This window comes from Drosophila grimshawi, unplaced genomic scaffold, assembly GCF_018153295.1.
Source record: "Drosophila grimshawi isolate 15287-2541.00 unplaced genomic scaffold, ASM1815329v1 contig_1367, whole genome shotgun sequence".
In the NCBI taxonomy this organism is placed as follows: domain Eukaryota; kingdom Metazoa; phylum Arthropoda; class Insecta; order Diptera; family Drosophilidae; genus Drosophila; species Drosophila grimshawi.
In genome coordinates this window covers 6,598,853-6,624,193 of record NW_025062889.1, presented here as the reverse complement: position 1 = coordinate 6,624,193, position 25,341 = coordinate 6,598,853, and the positions used below count along the sequence as shown (strand labels likewise).

The window sequence follows — 25,341 nt, the reverse complement described above, 5'->3', positions numbered from 1 at the left end:
AATGGAGCAAAAGTGTGGAGAGAGCGCATAAAAATGGAACAAAACACAGGAGAGTCAAACAGACAAGAGAGAGAGAAAGAGAGAGGGAGAGGGGGAGAGAGAGACAGAGACAGAGAGAGAGAGAGAGTGAGTTGGGCAACGACTGGGAACTGTAGATTGCCCCCCATTTGCCTCGCTCTACTCCTCCTGCACCCACTCTGTGTGGCGGTGGTCTAAAGGCCCATCAACGGCGACAGCAGCAATAGCAGCGACATCAATGGGCGCGCCACTCAATCAACCCCACGTTGCCTGTAAATTGTGTGCTGGTCTGTTTGGTGTTTGCCAAGGGTTGGAGTGGGGATGGCAACTGCTGTTGCTGCTGTTGCTGCTGCTGCTGCTGTTGCTGTTGCTGTTGCTTGACAACAATGAAGGCCAAGTATTGTCCAGGGCAGCGCATCCCAATCCCCCCCACATAGCAGACCCAATTCTTTTTATCCATCCTACTATTTTGCTGAGCATTTTTTTATGTGCCGCTTCATTTAATTTTTTTCGTTTCTTTCGTTCGCCCTTTCTCACTCTCTCTCTCTCTCTCTCTCTCTCTCGCTCTCTCTCTTGGTGTATAATTTTTTTTTGCTGTTGGCCATTTTTCATGTTGGCCTGAGCGCCGTGTTTGCCTGCTACAACTTTCTGACTGCTTGGTCGCTGGTCAGCCGCAGTTATTCTTGGGCCCCGCTCGACGCTCGCTGGTCAAATAAATGCAATTTTGCGAACCCCTGCGTCCGCTACTTCTCTGTTTCTGGTCCTGTCCCTACCCCCGTCCCTGCCCCTTGACAGACTCAGGTTAACGGCAACGCCCTCTTGCGTTGCGTATGCGAAACTTTTGCTTGATTTTCACTTTTGACAGCACTTTTCTTCTTTTCATTTTTTTGCGTGCGCCTCAAAATAAAAGTAAAAGTTGCACACACACACACACACAGACACAACTCCCCAACCCCTGCTCATATATGTACCAACTTTTCGGCCCACTCCTTTGGCTGGTCAGTTGGTCTGCCTCTGTCCGTTTTTCTTCCTTCCATTTTTGGTGTCTGTCGCGGCATTTATTGCCACGTTGCCAGCCTTGGGGGCCACTCCGTTTGACTCTGCTGCTCATTTACATCAAATTTTTAATTGGAATTGGTGCCAGAGAGAGAGTTGAGATTAAAAAGAACGTTTAAGGAGAGTGAGAGAGAGAGGAACACAATAAGCCGGAAGCAGCTTAGAAACATTGATTGGCTTTTTCTGCGCCTATTGCGACATTTATTGCCCTCTCTCCTTAAGGCTATTGATCATTGCATATTACACATACGCCGCGTTGCAGCTGCTCAAAGTGTGCCAAAGAACTTGTCTTTCATTGTTAACTTAATTTATCACAGAGTATTTTTGCTTGTTCACTATAAATTACTATTTATAGGCTTGTAGAATTTTTGCTTCTCTTATGGTGACTCCATTATTTTGGTAAGTTATAGTGGTTTCTGTGCCTCCGAATCTGTAGACAAGCATTTGCCTGACCACTTAGTTAGTTCTTTCATACTTCTTTTACTAACTTTCTGCTTTTCTCTTGCTTTTGTGTGCCTACTGCACAGTTCACAGCATCAAATGTACTTACTATGGATCACTACTCGTTTCCTATACAACCCTTACAACCCTCCTGAACTCCACGCTCCACTTGGCTGTTGCTTTGTCACCTTTAGCGTTTGGCTGAACTTTTGCTACTCCTGCCACAGTCTCACTTGGCTACCCATCCCTCATGCACTTATGGGCAGTGACTCCAACCCCTGCCCGGCACCTCATGCGTTTTCTTCCCCAAACCCCCTTTGAGTTGTGTATGTTGTCTACTTTTGCTATTTTTAAAAATGTTTTTGTATGCTATTTTTGTTTGTTTTTTAGCAGTGTCCAGCCACCCACCGAGTCACATCCTCTCAGATTTCGATGTTCCCCTGGGACGCAGCTTGGCTACCGATATGTTTGTTATTTGTCTGTCGCTTTCTTTTACTTCTTGTTGTTTGCTGGTATTTTCGAAGTTTTTGTTGTTGTTTTTATTGTTGCTGCAGATGCGGTTTTTTTCTTTTAGATGACCGTTGAGAAAACACAAAAGCTTTGCATTTTTATGCAATTGTTTTCTTCTCTTTGGCTTACACACACACACACACACACATGTATTATGGGTTGTGCCTGGGAGTATGTGTAAGTGTGTATGTGTGTTTGTGAGTGTGTGTGTGTGTGTGTGAGTGTGTGCTCTTCTACGCTTTTCTCTACACTTCTCATTCGCTGCCGACGGTGCGTTTTTATCAAGAAAACGAAAAAGTAACGCCTGTACGCCAGCTGCTGATTGGTCCTGTTACCCCTGCCCCGCGCTGCCCCCTGCCACATGTTGTGCGCTTTAGTACCCTTAGCAACCCACATGTACCACAATGACAACAGCAGAAACATTTTTTGTTTTAGCCGTGGAGCAACACACCCATTTTATTGTCCATTGTCCCTGTCGCACGCTGCGGGGCAAGCGGGGTTCGCCGACTATTGAATCCACTCAGCTCCACCGTCAGCCCCACCATGTGTATCCCAGCGATTGTCCATTAGTCCGGCCTGAATGCATCCAAAAGAAATGCTGCTTCCGCTCCTGCTACTTCTCCTGCAGCTGCTGCTGCTGACCAGGTGATATGATAAAGAACACTATTCGATATTGCTATTTGAAATCATTCAATCATAAATATTAAATATTTTCTGTTAAAATATTTACTTGTACAGGAGACTTTTTGAAAATTAAATGCTCTGCACACAGTTGACCAATAAAAATGAGGGTTTGACCCAACCCAACTCAGTAATTGATTGCACCCACTAATAGGTATTTGACCATAACTTGATTTTTTCTTATCCGATCTTGCTGAAACTTGTTCAGGAGATACATTTTAATGTCAGTAGCAATATGTATTATATATAGATTATGTATCATATACATATATAATATATCAATTGGAGGGGTCTGCCTTGAAATTTGTGGTTTTATTTCTATCGAAAATCTAAATCCTTCAAATGCTAAGCAATTTATTGATGCAAAGATGTTTCCCATTGCCTGTTATATTCTATTGTGTAATTCCAACAAATTCCTTTTACAGTTCAGGGAATATTCCAATATTTATTGATATGTAAATGCATTTTAATATTATTATAATAAGGCTCACATTTTTGCTATACTCAATAAGTATTCTTTTGGGAGTTTGCGATATTCTCTCATTTAATGTTGGTTAACCAATCCTTAAGCGTCTCTACTGCCTCAACAATTGAGTCTAACAAAATGTAATTACTTTGCGCTGCATAGTTGCAACGTGTCTCATGCTACTTGTACATGTTACACTTTCGCGTCCTACACCTTGCCTTTCACCCTGCCCCTACTCAGATGCCACATGACGCTACAGCACTTTAAAATTAATATTCCTATTTTTCAATTACAACTGACACTTGTCTATGGCAGCCGGGCCCAAGCCTCACTGTTCACCCTTCGCCTCCACACCTCGTACCCGCCCGCACATATGGCATAGAGCCTACCAAGAGACAGCCGCGTGAGTTTTGCAATTGTTGCTAGTCGGACGTCGTCGTCGTCGTCGTCGTCATCGTCATCGTGGTGGATGTGGATGTGGACGGCACACACCCAATGTAGAATGTCATTACCGTTGACATAAATGAATAGCTGCATTCATTGCATTTGGCAGTGTTGGGCCATTGTGTTAAAAAAAATAAACAAGATTAAAACCACCAACAACCCACCGAGCACCATCGACCACCACCAACTGTTCTTAGTTTTGTTGTAATTTCACATTAGCGTTTAGTTAATTAAAGCCAAGTAGCCGTAAAACGTTGCAATGTTCAAACAGTTCAGGTTTAGAATTCATATCGAATATGTGTGAGCAAAAATGCGATTTAGTGATAAAACTGAACGAGCTTAATTAATTGTGTGGCTATACCAATATCAAGATGTGAATTATAACTTAATGATTTCAAATGGTTATAAATCATTATTCAATTGTGGGTTCCGTATTACATTCCAATGTTTGTTTTGTTCTATTTATGAGTTATGGCTGCAACTTACTCACAATGATAATAATAATTAATCAACAAACCCTTTTCTGTTATTTTACAATTAAAATAAGAAACAGCAATATTTTTTTTTTACCATTTTTTACATAGAGATACAACGTTTCTCTGGATAACTCTCTAACTAATTGTGTAATCCGAGCTTTTCTTTTAGATTGTGTACCATTAGAGTTTAATTACTGTTTCGTTGTTGAGCTGTAAATGAGCAAGTGATGGCCATCTAGCCCAACCCCTTCCTCAGTCCACCCACATTAACTCTGGCCAGCAGCATATGGAGAGTCCAAAACATGCGCCTCATGTAACATTTCTAATTAAAATTTTGTACGTCAGCCCCCCGAAAAAATGGTATTAACATATTTGCCATAACGTGGCCCATTTGGCTGAGTCTACATCGCCCCTGCTACCTACCACCCCGTCTGTGGTCCTTCGTCTGAGTTATTTACCAGCACATTTGTCCCAAGCTGTTGGCCATTAGTTGGCATGCAATCGAGCAACTTGTCCGAAAACCATGAGCTGCCCAACGCAGCTCAACTAAGTAGCAAAAGTTCTATAACCAGATTTCCAATGCAAGCACACATACATGGAAAGAGAGACAGAGAGAGAGAGAGAGAGAGAAAGAGAGATGGAGCTAGACAAGGAGCGCGATAGGTGGCGACATGCATGCATGCATGGGCGCCTAAGTAGCTGCGCTGTCTTCATTAAAAAGCGCCACCGAACCCACAACTCACAGCCCAAAAACAGACCTAGACCCATGTAACGTTAGAAGTTGCAACTACAACAACGGCAACAACAACAAATCGAGCTTCATTCCTAATTTAAATGCAAATGAGATTCATTTGCCAGAGAAAGGGAGTGAGAGAGAGAGAGAGAGAGAGACAGGGACAGTTGCAACATTGGACAGGCCCATAACCTAGCGCTCGGTCAAAGTCGCACAGAAGCATTACCCATTGCACCCCTCACCTACAAAGGAGGAGGTTAGGAGTCGCCCACCTTGGAGCTCAGCTTTTCTTTTGATGGGGTGTGCTACCCGCTGCAGCTGGCCGCTGTAGCACCATTTATGCAAGTAGCTTAAATGGCTACAGAATGCGTTGCTTCGGCGAGATTTGTTGCATACATTAGGGCCGACTAACCGACTGTTGGCAACGCTTAGGCGCAACTTAAGCCCAACAATTTGAATGGGGCAGACACAGGCAGACACAACCCTCATGTACCCCTCGACTCTGTGGCAATCATCAGGCCTTCCACCACTATCTCTCTCTCTCTCTCTCTCTCTCTGTGCCTATGCCCTGTTCAGGTGTCACGCTGCCTGCCTGTCCGCACAGACCGGCTGCAAATATAATCAGCCTGAAAATATGCTATGCTTTTTGGATTTCTTGATTAGTGCTGCTGCCCGGCGGCTTTGCTTTTCGGCGTCTACGAATCTTTCGCACTCACTCACACGCTCATCTTCCCTCTCTCTCTCTCTCTCTGTCTCTCTCAGTTGATTGTGCTTGGAACTGATGCCATTCGGTGGCCATTGGCAGAGAGCATTACAAATCTTTTTAATTATTGGACTACAATGTCTGAAAGTGGCTGGGATGGAAATTTACGAAAATGATACCCAAAATCAACTGATAAACTTAACTTTAATCCCTGAAAATATATTGAAATCGATTTTTTTTTATTCTCAATGTACTCCGAATTATAAACTTAAGCTTGAGTTCAAACTTCTCTGCCCAGTTATAAATACGTTGCTCATTCATATACTAAAGATAAATTGCTTTATTTTATATACTCATCTGTGTATATTATTTACTAAGTACATACATATGTGTACATATGTACTTCAAAATGTCTGTAAGTATAAAGGATAAATTTATTACTCATGCGCCACATTGCACAGAGCACCAATCAATATGCAAGCCATCAAATATTTAAACTAAAAGTGCAAAATAACAAAAATGGCTGCGAAATTTAACACACAACATCAAAATACAAAACAAGTGTGTGTGCGTGCGAAAGAGACAGAGCCATCGAATTTTGTTGCTAGACACAATGACAAAGTCTTCTAATTGAGTGCAACGGCATGAGCGACGGACAAAAAACCAGAGAGGGAGAGAGAGAGGGAGCGAGAGTGAGAGCGAGACAAAATGGGCTAGAAGACTATGTGTGTGTGAGCTAGACAAGTGGATAAAGACAAATTCAAGGCAGCAGCTGTAAAGTATGCAACAAAACCTAAAAACCAAACCCTTCCTTTGTGGTTAAAATGCATTTGCAGTTATGAATATACACATATATATATATATATATATATATATATATATAAATGTATATATCAATTCTTACACAGATATGTGTATATTTGTGTATTCGTGTATATCTTGTTGATTTTTGAAATTATCAGGCTTGCAAGGCAGGGGTTTGAGCTTTTTCTGGCTCTTCCATTTGCTGGCCGTCTGCTTGTGGCCATTTTTTGAATGAATTATTAAATGCTTTGTAATTTATTTGATTGTGATTGTGTTTATTGCAATGTGTACAGTATGCACATGAGTGTGTGTGTGTGTGTGTGTGTGGCTGTGAGTGAGTGTTAGTCATGTATTTATTGCACTTAACTGTTTAGGGTTACATACATACTACATGCTACAAAGAGCCCTCGACACCACATCTAGTTCCATTGTTGAAATCTTATGCATTTGTAATGAATTTGAAATATTTTCGGTTGGTTAAATGGCTCGCCTCTTCACTTGTCTGAGCTCCAATGACAAGGCATTCTACTATATGCGTGTGTAAGTGTCCATCTAGCTGCAATTTCTACGGGGGCACAGCACACCACGCGGATAGTTTCTACAATGCTTTGTTGTATCAATTTATTGATCAATATTTATGCTTAGGCATTGCTTGCATAGCAGGCAACATGTAGAGCCTATGCGCGAAGGTGCCACAATAGGCGTACAGTGCAAATTACAACCTTTCAACTAGTTAGTCGATTCCGATGCAGTTCGTGTTATAACTAGCAATATCGATCCAGGAAATGATTTATGTAAGCTAATAATATTGAATAATATTTTTTGAAGAAGAGCAAAATTATATAAATCTCAAAGTTGCTAGAATTTATTTGGCAAAGCTTGAAGTAACTAGTCGCACAACTGGAAATTACTTGAGCATAAGCGAGTTAAGAACTCTGTCGCCATTTTGTTTGGCAATGTCAGACAGGATAGTTAGTACACACTCTTATGTGTGTGTGTGTGTGTGTGTGTGTGTGTGCTGACAAACATAATTAGATTGCATTATATAAGTGTTGCCCAGGCGGACAGTGACTACAACTAGCCAACATCCAACGGCAGATGCTCGGTCTTAGCTCTTAACCCTAACCCGAGGCAATTTCAGTAAAATTCGGTGTTAGTCTGAGGGTGAACTAAACCCAAAAAGCAGTCAAATGTCTCAGACACAAACCACAGCGATGTCTCGTCCTGGCATTATGCCTTGTCCAATACACACTCACACACACAAACACACATACATAGTGTACCCAAACTCTTTGGGCATGTGAGCTGTAGGATTTGGCCAAGGCAATGGCCTTTCAAAATTTTCGAATTTACGTAAATTTAACTTTCTTGAAATACACTTAACTGTAAAATTAATTATAAAAGGCAATTGTGTGTGCGTGTGTGTCTGGGCTTGTATGTATATTTCCGTGTGTGTGCGTGTGTGTGTGTGTGTGTGTGCGTGTATAACATGCCGCACACCCACTTAAGTTTGTCTTGGTCTTTGGCCGAAAAGGTGTTGGCATGGAATTTGCATAACCAACTGAACGTCAATGTCTTCTGCATGCGACCAGCATATGAGTATGTGTATCAGTGTGTGTGTGTGTGTGTGTGTGTGTGTGTGTTTAAGCATGTACAGTTGTGCGCGTCGACATTTGCATACGACCACGTTGTATACATGACCAACCTGTTTCTATGTATGCGAAAACACACTAATTAAATGTTGAAGGCAGTTTATATTGATGCCCCGCATGGCCAGCGGGCGGCGAATCAGAGTTCTGCATGGGACATAAGGATGGGGCTGGAGCAGGTAAATGAGAATATGTACATATATGTGCTATATGCATTATATACCAGAGAGAAGACAAATGTGTTTGTGTGTGTGTTTGTTCGGCTTGCCTAAGAAAATCTATAGCCAAGGGGACTCAAACTCAAACCGCAACCAAATGTCTTCATTTTGCACATCAAACCAAATGCAGCCGCACACACATTATCAGGTTATTGCATGTATGTGTGTGTGTGTGTGTGTATGTGTGTGTGCGTGTGTGTTTGCCAAGGATTTGTAATTACATTCGGCATCATTCGGACTTGTCTTTGTTGCCCAAGGCAGCAACAGCAGCAGCATTAGCAGAACAGTCATCATATTCAAGGCTATTTTATACGACTATTTTATATGTAGATAAATTATTATATTTCTCCTATGCAAGTTGTAAGCATTTATTATGCAATATAGCATTTTCGAATGCTGGAAATGATCACAAATATGGTTCAGGAAAATGTTTGATGAATTCGTATATTGATTTTTAAAATGGAAAGCAAAAACATTTGAAGCTGTTAAAAAAATGAGAGCCAAGCCCAAGAAGAGCATTCTATATATAAATAATTTATATATTTAAATGAAGTGAATTAATTGAATATGCTTTTAGTCAGCTGCTAAATATTATACTGAGCTAATGTCTGTGGCTTTTGTTTAGCTCCAGCTATGGGTTCTGATTATGCATTATACAATGCAATTATCAGACTGACAGTTTGGTTAATGCCACAACTATATGGCTAACTAGCTACGACTTAGACATGTCTCCTTCTAACTCCTTGCCATTTGGCAGAGACAGCGAATAGTATAGAAGAATAGGCGCCTAAAACACACCCAGCAATGAGCCAGTGTCTTGAGGTTCTGCCACCTGCCTGGTTTACACACGCAGACATTTTTAATTAAACGTAAAATTTTGCGCTATTGATTAGTTTCGAAAGAAACAATTGGAGTGGTGCAGGGGGGGAGAGGACAGCCGTGTGAGCATGTAAAATTGTGCAGACCTAGTTATTGCCAACGCATTAGTATTAGCGCCTCAAATGACGTGACTTACCCCTACGAGTAGTTGGTAGTTTGGAAGGAGGGAGGTGTGACTTACAATTTGGCTTGGCAGGGCTGCCGTCTGCCAACTGACACGCAAACAGTAAGGACTACGGACGACAGGACTACAGGACTACGGGCCTGTCATTGTTCACGTGCCCGGCCGCAGGCAGCGGCAGCGGAGAGAGTGTTGCAAGTTTTGGTTGCCAGTTTGGCGTCTTTTTAACACAATGACAGTTAATTAGATTGTAAGGCTAGGTAAAAGGATATATGCAAGTCGAATGTTGAGTCTACTATGCAGGTGCAATAGTTTCGTCAGCGAAACTTTCACGTCTACCTGTAAATGAGCCTAATTGACTTGGTTACGAAAGTGGTTAGGACAAGCCAGGTGGTTGTTGAGTGTGATTCCAAATTTATACGATTTCTATAAGTCAAATATATCTTCTAAAAATCCTCTGAGAGTGCTTAATGGTGATAAATTTGCTTTATTACCCAGTCTTAGATATTTTACATTAGATTTCCAGATTTATTATATCCTTTAAGTTTTTTCTCTTTCTTCACTTTATTATTTATTTAAAATTGTGGACTGCCTTTAACCAACATTAAATAGGTAAGAAACATCAATTTTCTGCAGTTAATAGCTCAATTTAAAGACACTACAAATTCTCGATTATAAAATCAATTTCATTGCTAGAAAATGGGCTGACTAAATTGCCAGCTGTGTGGCTTCAACTAATGAAATCATTAAAATTGCTTAAAGGCAAGTTTACGAATGGCAAGCGACTGGCACACACACAGTAACAGTGGCATGCAAAATTTATGTGGCTAGTTGAAACTATGTTTTGGCTCATACACATACACACACACACACAGGCAGTAAGGATATACAAGGAAAGGACATTGCCTTGAGCCGGCCGAGAAAAACACAGACACAGTCAAAGTTGCGAGTGGCGCATTTAAAGGCAAAGATACCAAACCACCCCCTTTACTGCCTCCTCCTCCTCCACCTCCAATGCCAAGTGCCTGCCGCGTGCGCTACTTAAACCCTTGCCCAAAACTATATCCCCAACTACTCCTAACTCCCAGCGTGGAGAAGGACAACGACGGCCAGACATCGAAAACATGATTTTAGTGTTTTCAAATTTGAATTTTAAACAAGTCATAATATAATTTGGTTAAGCAGAAAACGCAAAAGCAAAGCAAAAGCCCAAAACCGAAACCTCATACCTCCTCCATACCATCGACCCACCTTACTAGGCTCTTGTCTGTGTCCACTTGCCGGGCTTTAATCCGGTACAGAACCCGAACCATGCCCGTATAACCCAAACCCAAGCTGAGGCCCCAGCTCATTTTTCGCATGGCGTTTTTCTTACAGCACAAAATTGTGAAATTTAAATTAGATAGAAAAGTATCTATAGCTCTATATACATATGTATATACAAACTATGTGCTTGTAGAGTTACATTGTGGGTGTGCGGCTTGCCCGCGTCAGGCAAACTATCTCACACGGAATATTGTAATTTTCCTTCAACTAAAGACGTAAACGGATATTAGCAGCAAATGTATCCCCACGTCATTTGTGGTCCTTGACGCTGTCCTGCCGATAACTCTGCCTACAGCTAAAAGGCAATGGAAGCGCCTTTTGTTATCGAATATGCGCTGATTAGTTTGAGCAGGGTTGATTAGCGAGTTTTCAATTAATTAAGCAATTAGAGTTGGCAATTCAACAAGCATGCTTCAAAGTCAAATGAAAGGACTGCCTCGCAAATGGTTTATTTACTAATATGAACTATAATACATTTATATTCGAATAATATTAAAATTAATAGTACATACATGACCACTAACTTCTAGACTTTCAGAACTATTAAATATAATACTGGCTTATATATTTACTTTTAAACTGCGAAAAGTGCAAGAATAATATATTATTAATTATTTGAAGCTTATTTAGATTCATTATATCGATTGATGTTATCATCATGCCAACTCTAATTAACTAAGGTTTCAATGTGAATCGAAATTACTCATGAGATTGGCAACATCTTTCAGCCGCCTGGCAACTCTGCGCCTGGTCTTGGATTGCTAGCTGAATGGGACTACGTATGTACGTATATACATACATACATATATATTTTAAATCATATAGTAGCATAGTGCTGTCTCTGTCGCAGTCGAAGTCGACGTCGCCCTGGCTACACTTTAAATATGCTTCGATGGGCTGAATGGAAATGGACTGTGGGCGTCATACTTCCAGGGCGTTGTTATCGTCAACTTGGTTTGCATACATTTTCCATTCTAATTTCTAATTATTTATATAATATATATGTAAGTGCCTATGTGTGTGTGTATGTTATAGTTGTAGCTGTCTGACCAGTTGGGTGGGCTCTGTCTCCGCCCCCCTGCCACACAGCCTGTTTGTCTGTGCGAATTAATTAAGTGTTTTCGTGCGCGGGCAAAATCCTTTTGCGGTTCAGTTGCCTCGTGTGCTGGGTAAAAGTTATAAGGTTTAGCTAAGGCTAAGGCAAAGGCTAAGACTAAGGCTGAGGCTGAGGCTGAAGCGTTCTGTCTGTGTGGATACACGTATATGTGTTGTTTGTAGTATGTGAATGTGTTGAGGGAAAATCAATTATAAATTAAACATTTATTAAAGAAAGCACTGCCTTTGCAGCGTCAGCAGCAGCAGCAGCAGCAGTAACAGCAACAGCTCGAGATCCGTCTCACTATGCCTATGCAAATCAAGCGCGGCATAAATAATGCGACATCATTATTTAGGCGGGTAGGCGAAAGATATAGCTACGGATGCGAACAGAGGAAGGCAGCCAAGGAAGTACTACCAGGTAACTAAAGCAACCGATTCAAACGAAACGAAACCAAACCAACCCATGCCATCCCATCCATCCATCCATCAATTATGTTGAAGTCGAGCTTTGCCTTTTGGCAGCTGCTTAAATGTGATTCCACTCATTTCAATTGTGTTTCCAGCGGGCTCGCTTGATTATGCACATGCATTTGGTCGACGCGCTCGTACATCAAACTCCAAACTGGAACTGGAAGTCGAACTCAAATAAATGCGGCCTGCATGCATACATGTATGTGTATGTATCTAGAATGGGCATATGCTGATAGATGCTGAGCTTAACTGATTTGTGTGTATATATCTGCATTGGTAATTTGTTATAAAGCGACTTTAATATGGCACACAGTACCCCTTGACTTTCATTCCTTTCAGATCTGTGTTTTTCATTTTATTGTAATTTTTGTTTATTTTACTTATATTTTTTTTTATTTTTTTCGCATTTGCACATGCGCAGCAGGAACCTAAAATATGATTTGCATATGAGATGAGAGACTTCGGTTTGCATTAACATTGATAAGTAGTCCAGGATGCAAGAAGATGAACAGACAAATAGATAGACGGTTAATAGGCGTTCTGTGATTAACAGTTAAGATATCTGCTCGAGATGGAAAGAATGAGGTAATATATTTATCAATTAATACATCTATTAAATAATTAAGTAAAATATGTAACTGATTTTTTGTGAAATAAAGTAGGCTCCACTATATCTGTCAATGTAAAGCTGAATTTAGTTTTATACTATGCGAAGTTTAGTCATTGTCTAGTATAGGGGCTTAGAGCTCACTTCAATAATACATTTTACCCCTTTCAGAGTTTCGGTAAAAAAATAAATTTTCTATGTAATATTTCATGTTCTAAATTTGTAAAAGTTAAAACAATGATGTTTTGTAAGTCAACAATTAACGGCTCCGGTCCCCTGCTAGCAAAATCACGATTTATGGCAGAATCTCTTATTCGAAGCTACGCAAAGAAACACAAGCCCTCTCCCATGTGTATGAAAAAGAAGGAGGTTTCTTGCGTAAATAAGCACCCCAAGCCACGTAGCGCTAAGAATATCCGGAAAACATTTCCATTCTATGACCTGATCAAATTTAAGAAGGAATGCTGCGAAACGGATTGCCCTGAGAAGGACTTTGCCAGCTTTGACGAATGCCTGTACACAGAGTCGGACAAGAACAAACGCAAATACCAAATCACATGGGTGGACTGTCCTCCCATGGCGATCAAGCCCAAGAAGATATGTTGCTATATCACGTCAGAGCGTCCTCCTTTTGAGCGTCGCCAGCGAAAATTCAAGCCACCCACGGCCTGCCAGATGTTCAAGTGCCCGGACCCACAGGAAAAATGTCCAAGGCTCAAAATGCCACACTGTAGACCGGTGGCTTCCAAGATCAAATGTCATTTGATTCGTGCTCCCAGTGACTGTGTCAAGATAAAGGCACCATATCCTGCCTTCTCTGAGTGCGTTCGTCCGAAACCGCGCAGGAAGAAAAGAACTGAGTGCCAATGCTGGGATGAGATACCAATGTGCGATCTGCTCAGGGTGTTGAACAGGCGTCTCAATAGTGGCACAACGAACATGAATCCATGCCATAGGCCTAAATAAAAATTACTGGTTTTGTTGGCGGCTACCTGGATGATAATTATAATCCTTACTCAGTTAAAGTTTCATTTTCATATTGATCATATATTCAATTGATATGTTACTTTAATAAACTAAGACACGGCTGTGCTTACAAATCGTAATACGTATATATCCTACCAATATGGGTTCATGAAATAAAGATCTAATGTCACTAACTCATTCGCATTAAGGGTTTTCAAAACAAATTGCAAATGGATTCGTTGGGCTTTTCAGTATGGCGTTTGACTCTGTAAACCACTCTTTACAAACTTTATCTTCTGCGATTTTCAAATGACCCAATTAGTTGGATATCAAAATAATGAAGCTGTCCAGATACTTCCGGACTATCGCAAGGAATTCCCTTGGTCCCTTGTTATTCATGCTATTTATAAATGACCTTCCGTCCGTTATAATTCACTCTCGATGATGTAAAACTTTGCTTGTCCTCTGCTGACTCTCTGACTGAACAGAGGCTTCAAATAGAGCCTGTTGATGATTTGGGTATTCTTTTAATAATGTCAATATTTTCGCTTAAGATTGACAAGCATATTTTTTCCTCTGCTAATCGAGCCTTTGACGTCCTGGATTTCAACAGGAGCTTGTCAAAAGAATTTGACGATCCCAACATTACTAAAACACATATTTCACTTGTGCGTCCTATTCTTGAAGAGGCGTGTTGAATATAGTTCCCTAAATATAAAGTTCATCAGGACAGGAAAGAATCCTTACAAAACCCATTTCTATTGTTTGCCCTTTGGGGTCTTAAATGGAGTACTTACCTACCCACAGTTAGAATGGGTTGAGTAGAATTGCAACCAGTTATGGGAAAAAGCACTGCTTACATTGTAGTCGAAAATTAGTACAATTACCTACATCAAAACTGTTTTTCATAGATCATAGTAGGCATATGCCAACATATTTCGATTTTTCAGGCAGCTAGTAAAGTTTGATTTCTAGTAATGTTAGTCTACGACAAGCTTTGGTCGAATCAACAATAGAAAAATACAAATTTAAAAATATCAAAATTTTCAGCTTCTGCTTTTCGGCAAAAAAAAAAAAAAACAAAATTACAAGGGATTCCTTTCTGTTTGCATTCGGAAACATATTAAATATTAAATTCAGAAAATGTCCGGAATGCTATCTATTGGAAAAATGAACGGCATTCGTGCTGTAACGCCAATATGCCGCTACTTGTGCACTAGCTCAAATGCTAGATTTATGCTTGTGAGATCCCGTGCTGGAGAAGTCCTTGGCCGCAAACAGATCGAAGAGAAATCTGTTGCTAATGGAGTATTTTTTTGCCGAAAACAGAAGGGAGAAAAATCTGCCACTTCATCTGGAGAGAAGACCGGGACTGTGAATGGATTAATCTTTTCCACCAAGCATAAAGAAGAAAAACCTGCAAGCTTCAATGGAGAGATATTCTGTAGCAAGCAAAAAGAAGAGAAGCCTGCTAATTTCAATGGAGAAATATTCTGTAGTAAGCAAAAGGAAGAGAAGCCAGCTAACTTCAATGGAGAGATATTCTGCATGAAGCAAAAGGATGAAAAGCCCGGCTCTGTGAATGGATTAATCCATTCCACCAAGCACAAAGAAGAAAAGCCTGCAAGCTTTAATGGAGAGATATTCTGTAGCAAGCAAAAAGAAGAGAAGCCTGCCAATTTCAATGGAGAGATGTTCTGCATGAAGCAAAAGGATGAAAAGCCCGGCTCTGTGAATGGATTAATCCATTCCACCAAGCACAAAGAAGAAAAGCCTGCAAGCTTCAATGGAGAGATATTCTGTAGCAAGCAAAAAGAAGAGAAGCCTGCTAATTTCAATGGAGAAATATTCTGTAGTAAGCAAAAGGAAGAGAAGCCAGCTAACTTCAATGGAGAGATGTTCTGCATGAAGCAAAAGGATGAAAAGCCCGGCTCTGTGAATGGATTAATCCATTCCACCAAGCACAAAGAAGAAAAACCTGCAAGCTTCAATGGAGAGATATTCTGTAGCAAGCAAAAAGAAGAGAAGCCTGCCAATTTCAATGGAGAGATATTCTGCATGAAGCAAAAGGATGAAAAGCCCGGCTCTGTGAATGGATTAATCTTTTCCACCAAGCATAAAGAAGAAAAACCTGCAAGCTTCAATGGAGAGATATTCTGTAGCAAGCAAAAAGAAGAGAAGCCTGCCAATTTCAATGGAGAGATATTCTGCATGAAGCAAAAGGATGAAAAGCCCGGCTCTGTGAATGGATTAATCTTTTCCACCAAGCATAAAGAAGAAAAACCTGCAAGCTTCAATGGAGAGATATTCTGTAGCAAGCAAAAGGAAGAGAAGCCTGCTAACTTCAATGGAGAGATATTCTGCATGAAGCAAAAGGATGAAAAGCCCGGCTCCGTGAATGGATTAATCTTTTCCACCAAGCATAAAGAAGAAAAACCTGCAAGCTTCAATGGAGAAATATTCTGTAGTAAGCAAAAGGAAGAGAAGCCTGCTAACTTCAATGGAGAGATATTCTGCATGAAGCAAAAGGATGAAAAGCCCGGCTCTGTGAATGGATTAATCTTTTCCACCAAGCATAAAGAAGAAAAACCTGCAAGCTTCAATGGAGAGATATTCTGTAGCAAGCAAAAGGAAGAGAAGCCTTCTAACTTCAATGGAGAGATATTCTGCATGAAGCAAAAGGATGAAAAGCCCGGCTCTGTGAATGGATTAATCTTTTCCACCAAGCATAAAGAAGAAAAACCTGCAAGCTTCAATGGAGAAACATTCTGTAGTAAGCAAAAGGAAGAGAAGCCTGCCAACTTCAATGGAGAGATATTCAGCATGAAGCAAAAGGATGAAAAGCCCGGCTCTGTGAATGGATTAATCTTTTCCACCAAGCATAAAGAAGAAAAACCTGCAAGCTTCAATGGAGAGATATTCTGTAGCAAGCAAAAAGAAGAGAAGCCTGCTAACTTCAATGGAGAGATATTCTGCATGAAGCAAAAGGATGAAAAGCCCGGCTCTGTGAATGGATTAATCTTTTCCACCAAGCATAAAGAAGAAAAACCTGCAAGCTTCAATGGAGAAACATTCTGTAGTAAGCAAAAGGAAGAGAAGCCTGCTAACTTCAATGGAGAGATATTCTGCATGAAGCAAAAGGATGAAAAGCCCGGCTCTGTGAATGGATTAATCTTTTCCACCAAGCATAAAGAAGAAAAACCTGCAAGCTTCAATGGAGAGATATTCTGTAGCAAGCAAAAAGAAGAGAAGCCTGCTAACTTCAATGGAGAGATATTCTGCATGAAGCAAAAGGATGAAAAGCCCGGCTCTGTGAATGGATTAATCTTTTCCACCAAGCATAAAGAAGAAAAACCTGCAAGCTTCAATGGAGAGATATTCTGTAGCAAGCAAAAAGAAGAAAAACCTGCAAGCTTCAATGGAGAGATATTCTGTAGTAAGCAAAAAGAAGAGAAGCCTTCTAATTTCAATGGAGAGATATTCTGCATGAAGCAAAAGGATGAAAAGCCCGGCTCTGTGAATGGAGTAATCTTTTCCACCAAGCATAAAGAAGAAAAACCTGCAAGCTTCAATGGAGAGATATTCTGTAGCAAGCAAAAAGAAGAAAAACCTGCAAGCTTCAATGGAGAGATATTCTGTAGCAAGCAAAAGGAAGAGAAGCCTTCTAACTTCAATGGAGAGATATTCTGCATGAAGCAAAAGGATGAAAAGCCCGGCTCTGTGAATGGATTAATCTTTTCCACCAAGCATAAAGAAGAAAATCCTGCAAGCTTCAATGGAGAGATATTCTGTAGCAAGCAAAAAGAAGAAAAACCTGCAAGCTTCAATGGAGAGATATTCTGTAGCAAGCAAAAAGAAGAGAAGCCTTCTAACTTCAATGGAGAGGTATTCTGCATGAAGCAAAAGGATGAAAAGCCCGGCTCTGTGAATGGGTTAATCTTTTCCACCAAGCATAAAGAAGAAAAACCTGCAAGCTTCAATGGAGAGATATTCTGTAGTAAGCAAAAAGAAGAGAAGCCTTCTAATTTCAATGGAGAGATATTCTGCATGAAGCAAAAGGATGAAAAGCCCGGCTCTGTGAATGGATTAATCTTTACCACCAAGCATAAAGAAGAAAAACCTGCAAGCTTCAATGGAGAAATATTCTGTAGTAAGCAAAAAGAAGAGAAGCCTGCTAATTTCAATGGAGAGATATTCTGCATGAAGCAAAAAGATGAAAAGCCCGGCTCTGTGAATGGATTAATCTTTTCCACCAAGCATAAAGAAGAAAAACCTGCAAGCTTCAATGGAGAAATATTCTGTAGTAAGCAAAAGGAAGAAAAGCCAGCTAATTTCAATGGAGAGATATTCTGCATGAAGCAAAAGGATGAAAAACCCGGCTCTGTGAATGGGTTAATCTTTTCCACCAAGCATAAAGAAGAAAAACCTGCAAGCTTCAATGGAGAGATATTCTGTAGTAAGCAAAAAGAAGAGAAGCCTTCTAATTTCAATGGAGAGATATTCTGCATGAAGCAAAAGGATGAAAAGCCCGGCTCTGTGAATGGATTAATCTTTTCCACCAAGCATAAAGAAGAAAAACCTGCAAGCTTCAATGGAGAGATATTCTGTAGCAAGCAAAAAGAAGAGAAGCCTGCTAACTTCAATGGAGAGATATTCTGCATGAAGCAAAAGGATGAAAAGCCCGGCTCTGTGAATGGATTAATCTTTTCCACCAAGCATAAAGAAGAAAAACCTGCAAGCTTCAATGGAGAGATATTCTGTAGCAAGCAAAAAGAAGAGAAGCCTGCTAATTTCAATGGAGAAATATTCTGTAGTAAGCAAAAGGAGGAAAAACCCCTAGCTCTGCTTGAGAAGATCTTCTGCAGAAAGCAAATGCAAAAGAATCCACGCGGATCATTTGCAGAAGTCTTCGGTACCAAGCGAATGCAAGAGAATCCCATTGAATTAACTGACGATGTGTTCTGCACAAATCAAATGGAAGAAAAGCCCTTGAGAGCAGCTTGTAGCTTACTTAACTAATTACTTAAAATTCGAATTGCTAATATCATTTATCACATCAAAGCATAAATCATAAATAAATTAATTTTTAATATAGTTCAGTTGTTTCATTTCGTATTTACTGAGGTAACGAATTGCTCGGTCCATGATTTCCAGGATGGAGAGTATAGATGTTCTGTGTGACTTTCCGTCCCATTTATATATCGTAAATGACAGCTAGAATTTTGATGACATGTCCCTAGGATCGTCATATCAATTTTCAGCTACACGAACATTACATTACACCCTTCAAAGCGTAAAGTCGCATAAATTGCTTAAGCATATATCTCCCATTGTTTTTGGGGAAAGAATCGCCAAATTTTAAATGTGTATTTATGTATGGTCGCGGCACGTCTAATCTAATTGTCACAATCCAATCTCTGCAGCAAGTTTCTTTGCCACTTGTTATTAGACTGAAGTCAGAGTATTTCTCACTCTATACGATCAATTCCAACTTGTTAATAATAGATATTTGCACAGGTATTTCAGACACAATCTGTGTTTCTAAATTTAAGTGTAGGATTATAGAGGTCGCATCGTAAAGAAAAGGACATTGTTTTTGTTTTAATTTCGAATAATTATTGACAATCCCATGCACAAAACATATGCAAATTGTTTACATAAACTGAAAAATAATTTTTGATCTTAGGAGCCAATGTTTCAAAAATTTCAGTAGACATATTTTTTGTACACCCCAGAGTCATAGTATTTGTGATTGTCGTTCCAAAACTTTCGAAATTTCTTAATATTTTCGGGTTTTTCGTAATTTTTTCTTTTTAAATTCCAGGTGAAACATTTTCAGAAATCTAAAAAATATTTGTTGGCTGAACATTAACAAAATGTTTTCTGCGCCATGTCGTTCGGTCAACTTTAATTCTCTTTCTCGACTTAACCCAATTATTCCCGGGCTTCAGTCACTGCGAAAATATGCAGGAAAAAAATGTGGAAAGCAGTTAACTTCAAAGTGTGGAACTATAATAAACGACAAATGCGGCACAACGCGTCCGACGGTATTCCATGTTCCCAAGCCGCCGGTCAAAAAACCGCCCCTGGTCTCAATGTGGAAAATAAAGGACTGTGAGCCATCTGATATCTGTGTTTTGGATCTGCGCTATGATATGAAATATTACAGTATATCGGATAAGAGAAAACGAAAATATCAGATAACATGGAACGAATGCCCTCGCCTCCTAATTAAGCCAAAAAAAGTCTGTGTCTACGATAAAATTAGGCGCCCAAAGATCAAGCGTCGCAAGCGCAGAGCCGTCGCTAAAGGATCCAAGGTCGCCAAAAAGGGAAAATGTGTTTATATTACAGCGCCTTGCTGCAAAGTTGGACGCCGTCCACCTAAGTGCAAGAGTGCATTCCCCAGTCTTGGAAACTGTGAAAAACGCAAGACGCCCTATCCCAGTTTTTCCGAGTGCAAAAAGGATCCCATGATACCGTTGCCTCCGGTCGAGTGTCGCTGCTTAGACCTCCCTGCCCTTTGTGATGCTTGGGCAATATTACGTCGACGTATAGCCAGGGGGAAGAAACCAATTAAAAAGTGCGGCGAAGTCTAAGCTAAAATCGACATAATCGATTGATATTAACTTCTAATTGGGAACAAACGCGAAAGGTTGAAAATAAAGAAGTCTCACCAAGATAACAGCAGAGCAAGTAAGAACTTCAAATTCCAAATTTGAAAGAAAAAATTAAACAATTGTATTGGATCTAATGGAAACTAGTTGGTTAAAGTTCATATATAAACACACGTTTGGATAGTTGTCATAGAATGGTGCTGATATTATCTTGGGTTCAAAGTCAATACCATTTGGAAATACGGAAAGAAAAAAAACTCGAATAATATATTATAAATTGTTAAATCATACTATTAAATCTTATATCTTAAGTTGTCTGCGTCTATTATTCTCGCATTTATTCGCCGCCCGTTTGCTGAAGGTGCTTAAAATTGCAGTTTTAGTAATATTGCCGATTAGTGTATATCATAAACATAGTCAATCGCAATGGTTCGTGAGTTAAAATAATCTATGGGTATGGTAGCTACCAGTTGTTTATGATTGACCAGTCCTACTACTTTTTTACAAGAAGATTTTGTCATCGGACTCCAGGCATTTCAAAGTGAAAACAAAGTAGCCCCGTTATTTGAAGCCCATACTCTCTATTTCTAATTTTCTAAAACTCATTTACATTTCAAATATTGTGGAGCAACTACAAAAGTCTACATTTTGTTTGTTTGCTTTTTTTTATAACTTTTTGAGAACATTGAGCAGAGTAACCAAATTCCAAATCCGACCATGCGAAACTTAAATCATATATGTGAAATTTTAATAGATTCTAGACGTAGCCTCCATTTGGCTGCCAATTCGAATATCCTAGATAATAGCTGCTGGGAGCTACGCAAGCAAGCGACGACTCGGAGCAGTGCCGATCAACTGATCTATCGACCACGCTTAACGGAAGACATCAAATTGACTGGCTTGGGCGTGGCAGGAAAGACGTATAAGGGCACCATGGGGTACCAAGATGCAGTTCCTAACTCGATGTCAGAGAAGCGATTTGATCTGGCATACTACAAGCCGAAAACCCTAAAGGAACGCATCTACAACCGCACTTGGACCGATTTCAGGGGATGGAACGACCTCAAATCTCATCAATCCATTTCTGAGGCTACCCATACCCATCCCCCTCGCACACGTAGCTTCAGGCTTACTCGTAAGAAAGTTGGTCCACTGGTGATGAGCGAAGGGGTTGCGGTGGTTCGAAAACCTGATGTCCAGAAGGCAAACAGTACGAAAACCGATTTATTAACCCATAATCACTCCAATCGGTGCTCTCTAAGTGCTTTCTCTTTACTAAGTAGTACCTTTTGATGTAAACCACTTATGTAAATAAAATAAATTAAATTATGTGTACTGATATTCTTATGGAACTTAAATTGCTGCGTTAGTTTTGCGTAAGTAAAATAATTTTCATCTTTATTTGCCTCTTAACAATAGATCCCGGTTTGTTTGTTGATGGCTTTTGCAATATTATATGTGGAACACGATTGTATATGCGTAAATCTTCCTTTGTATTTGAATTATATGTGCGTAGTTAATTAGATGTAAAAATATTCTTTCGAAAACTTTAATCACTTTAGCCTGGATTTTTACTTAAATGACATTTCGAATATCCTACAAGAACCTGAACATAATAATCATTTTTACAATAGACTTTCTGGAAAACGGAATAAAAAACAGCTGAAGTTTTTTCAGTTTCCATATACTTTTAAATTCATTTTCGGTCCAAATAAAAAAAAATTGACTATTTGATTTTAAAAATTTTTGGTCTAAATTCAAGATGCAATCTTTAAAAAGGAGCTTCGGTCAGCTACAACGCATAGTTAATGCGTCTCCTTATCAACAGTGCCCGGGGCAGGTTCTTGCAGCTGTCGGCAATACAAACTTGATAACATCGAAGCGTTATTTGGACACTTTGTACGGTGCAGAGTCTTGCGAGGATTGTGTACAAGCCTACTATATTCCGCCAGCCCGCAAAGGCCTGAAGAAATTGAAGAAGCCTGATCCATTCAAAAACAAGGATCCATGCTGGCAATCTCTACGTCGAACAGAGTACAAATGCCGCACCGATCCAGAATTTATGCTAGATGCCTTTATCGATTGGAAAACGAGATGCCTTAAGGATCCTTGTTCATTTGATGTGCCCCGTGCTGATCTGATACATTACAAGCCAACCGATAAGCTAAGGCGCAAATATCGGCGCACCTGGTGTAAGTTCGTATTGAAGCGGCAAGCAATTAAAATGAAGTGCATGCACAAGCCAGTAACATTTAAGCGTCGCAAGCCAAGGCGTTTCACAGTTGTGAAATCATCCTGTCAGCGAAAGGAAGTTGACCCATGCGCTCCAAAACTGAACCTTCGCACATGCAAGCCAATGAAAAAGACGCTTTGTCCACGTCTTACAATGCCCCATTGTAAGCCAAGCGTTGTCCCGCCCTCTTGCAAGAGAGGTGGCAGGAAACGTAGCAAATGTCGCAAGCGTCTAACCAAATATCCGGCATTCTCCGAGTGTCTCATAGATCCTTTGCCGTCGGCGCCACGAGTCGAGTGCAACTGCCTCCTGACTCCATCTATGTGCAGTGTTTGGGAATACTACCGAAACAAGAAATCATAAGCGAATAATCCAACCAGTCGACTGCCGATAAAATCCATTAATAAATCATAACAAAGCTGCATTCAACTATTACAATAATTATCCACAATTCACAATTTGAAAATATTAAAATCTAGGCTCGCTGAACATTGCTTGCTTTGTGTTGCTAATTGGCAAATTATTGAAATGTCTTAGAATAAATGCTCTTATTTGAGAGGTCTGCAATTAAGGGCGAAGGCCAAATTAGATCCAACATGACATTTTGGGATATCTAGAAATGAATAAATCTCGGGAGCTGAGAGTGCCATCGATTCTTTTAATTTAGTACTTTTGGTAGCTCTGTTGGCCAAAATAATTAAGTGATCCACCAAATAAGGTATCCATATCCACGGATGGGATAACACTGCTAAAATACTTTCACTCTCAATAGCTATAAATTCCATAGCTTACTGAAAGTTGTTTTATTTTAGTACTCATTTTGGCAAAGAAAATTTCAAATTTCTCTAAAATTAAAAATATAAAATGCTTTTAAAACAACTCTTTGCATCTCAGATCTTGCAGCGCACTGTGACGTTAACAAACGTGTTAGTAAACTCTTCTAAACATGGCTACCACGGGAGCAACTATGAGCCCACGCCTGGTAAATGTGTCCAGGTGCGCGACAAGCAAACGACTAAATGCCTGGCGAAGTATATCCATTGCAAGCCCATTGCATCACCAAAGCCTTCTGATATGAGCTTGTGGAAAGACTATTCAGAACAATTGATGCGGATCTTAAGACCCAAACAGATTGATTGCGAGCTAATTAAGCACGATATATGTTATTATCAGCCCTCGAACAAGAGTCGGCGATATCAGCGCACTTGGCCCGAGTGTGCAATGATTTATCTTCAGCCAAAGAAAGCCTGTTGCTTTGACAGAGAATATTATACGCCGAGCTGCCGCCGCCCAAGGTCTCCTCCGGTTCCACCCCTAACTGCCACTCAGAAACATGCGTTCCATATGGCATTGTTAGGCACAAATTGTAAGCTTGGAACGAAATTACAACTAAAATGTCTCAGGGTTCGTAGACATTTAAATTGCAAGAAGGAAGTTGCACCATTTCCCTGTTTTTCCGAGAGTGATCAAGCCGGTATGCGGGGCAGCTGTCCCACGGAATGTGGCTGTAGGGTGTCGCCCTCCATGTGTGAAGCGTGGTCGGCTTACCATCGGAACTCAGGTTTGGTTAAGAGGTGCACAGAAGCAATAGTCGGTTACTGTCCATTCAAGAGTCGATCACGTCCCTTGTCTTAGGGACTATCCTTCAAGAGTTCTGGGTCGAGCGCAAGTTGGATGATTACGACGCTCTCGATGCCCGTTTCGCAGAGTGCTAGTCCCTTTTAATCATATCTGGAGCTTTCTTAAATCTTGCTATCAGCATATATCAAATTCTAAATTTCTATCAAAATATTAGTTCGGCTATGCAGTTGAAATTTTCCTCGGTTTTATCAACGCTGGCTCCTATATGGCGCACACCCATCGTTTCCTCTGCAATACGCAATCTCACATGCCAGAGTTCATTTCCAGATCCACCCTGCAAACCACCACATCCGAAGTGCCATTTCGTCCAAGATAAATGCTGGACAGCACGTAATACATTGGCCCTGAAGGTACCATTTGATAAGCAAATGCTCGACTTGGAGCGACAGAAACGGGAGAAGCTAACGGAACCACCGTGCTGCGTGCAACGAGCATCCTCTTGCACTCCCTGTGCGCATGCTTGGCCGAAGCGAAACGCGAAGGAGAAGGAGCTGGATAGCCTGATTAAGCCATTTCGCTCGATGTGGGCACATTCCAGCATACCCCACAATCATCCAAGCTGTCCAGATCTTTATCCACGCTTCGATGCAATGTTCTACACTCCGTCAAACAAAAGCAGATCCTTGCAGCGCACCTGGGTTGAATGTCCGAAGGTGCAAGAACGCTTGAAGAAAGTCTGCTGCCCAGATAAGATCATACCGCCTGAGGTGCAGAGACGCGTCAAAAAACGGTGTCCCCAGGCTGCCTGCGCCTTCGACTACGTCCGCATGCGAAAACTCTGCGCACACAAGTCCAATGACAAATGCAGAAAGTTGTTTTGGCCCTGTTGCAAGCCAGAGCGCTGCGAACTTGGCTGTAGAATCCATAGAGCGCCCAGCGCTTGCAAGCGGTTACGTGCACCCTGTCCATGTTTTTCGGAGAGAAGACCAAGCCACCGAGTACGGCGTCAAAAGGAATGCCGGGAAATCCTCAACTTTTGCCAAATGTTTGCATTGCACAACCGACGTGAAATGTTTAACATAAAGAGCTCCTATTGCTAATTCAGCTATTGTATAAAGCAGTTCACGAGCTATCATCATTGATTGCTCTGGAACAGAGGCATCATCATTTAAGCTTCTGTTCCAGAGCAATCAATGCTGCTGAAAATAATAGATGATATTTGCAAATATTTGTATATCTAAAT

At 40.5% G+C, this 25,341-nt stretch overlaps 6 protein-coding genes across 8 annotated transcripts in view; 5 read left to right on the top strand and 1 right to left on the bottom strand.

Annotated features, from left to right (window-relative positions):
- Window positions 1-25,341, bottom strand: part of LOC6560251 (dual specificity protein kinase splA) — an 80,728-nt gene that overhangs the window by 14,900 nt on the left and 40,487 nt on the right. The window lies entirely within an intron of this gene.
- Window positions 12,812-13,865, top strand: LOC6560250. The gene has a single exon (XM_001985901.3). The coding sequence runs from the start codon at window positions 12,939-12,941 to the stop codon at window positions 13,665-13,667; it is 729 nt and encodes a 242-aa protein (XP_001985937.1). The 5' UTR covers window positions 12,812-12,938; the 3' UTR covers window positions 13,668-13,865.
- On the top strand, window positions 14,747-18,761 carry LOC6571023. 3 transcript variants are annotated; one of them, XM_043216386.1, is made up of 2 exons: window positions 14,747-17,042; window positions 17,298-18,761. In XM_043216386.1, the coding sequence occupies exons 1-2, from the start codon at window positions 14,811-14,813 to the stop codon at window positions 18,684-18,686; spliced, it is 3,621 nt and encodes a 1,206-aa protein (XP_043072321.1). In that variant the 5' UTR covers window positions 14,747-14,810; the 3' UTR covers window positions 18,687-18,761. The 3 variants fall into 3 exon arrangements, with proteins under 3 accessions (XP_043072321.1, XP_043072320.1, XP_043072319.1); XM_043216385.1 differs by having other exon boundaries at window positions 14,748-17,427; window positions 17,479-18,761; XM_043216384.1 differs by having other exon boundaries at window positions 14,748-17,450; window positions 17,502-18,761.
- Window positions 19,429-20,572, top strand: LOC6560282. Its single transcript, XM_001985900.3, has one exon. It carries the CDS (start codon window positions 19,544-19,546, stop codon window positions 20,264-20,266), a length of 723 nt encoding a protein of 240 aa, XP_001985936.1. The 5' UTR covers window positions 19,429-19,543; the 3' UTR covers window positions 20,267-20,572.
- Window positions 21,912-23,011, top strand: LOC6560281. The gene has a single exon (XM_001985899.3). It carries the CDS (start codon window positions 22,047-22,049, stop codon window positions 22,878-22,880), a length of 834 nt encoding a protein of 277 aa, XP_001985935.2. The 5' UTR covers window positions 21,912-22,046; the 3' UTR covers window positions 22,881-23,011.
- On the top strand, window positions 24,163-25,306 carry LOC6559364. The gene has a single exon (XM_001985897.2). The coding sequence runs from the start codon at window positions 24,320-24,322 to the stop codon at window positions 25,196-25,198; it is 879 nt and encodes a 292-aa protein (XP_001985933.2). The 5' UTR covers window positions 24,163-24,319; the 3' UTR covers window positions 25,199-25,306.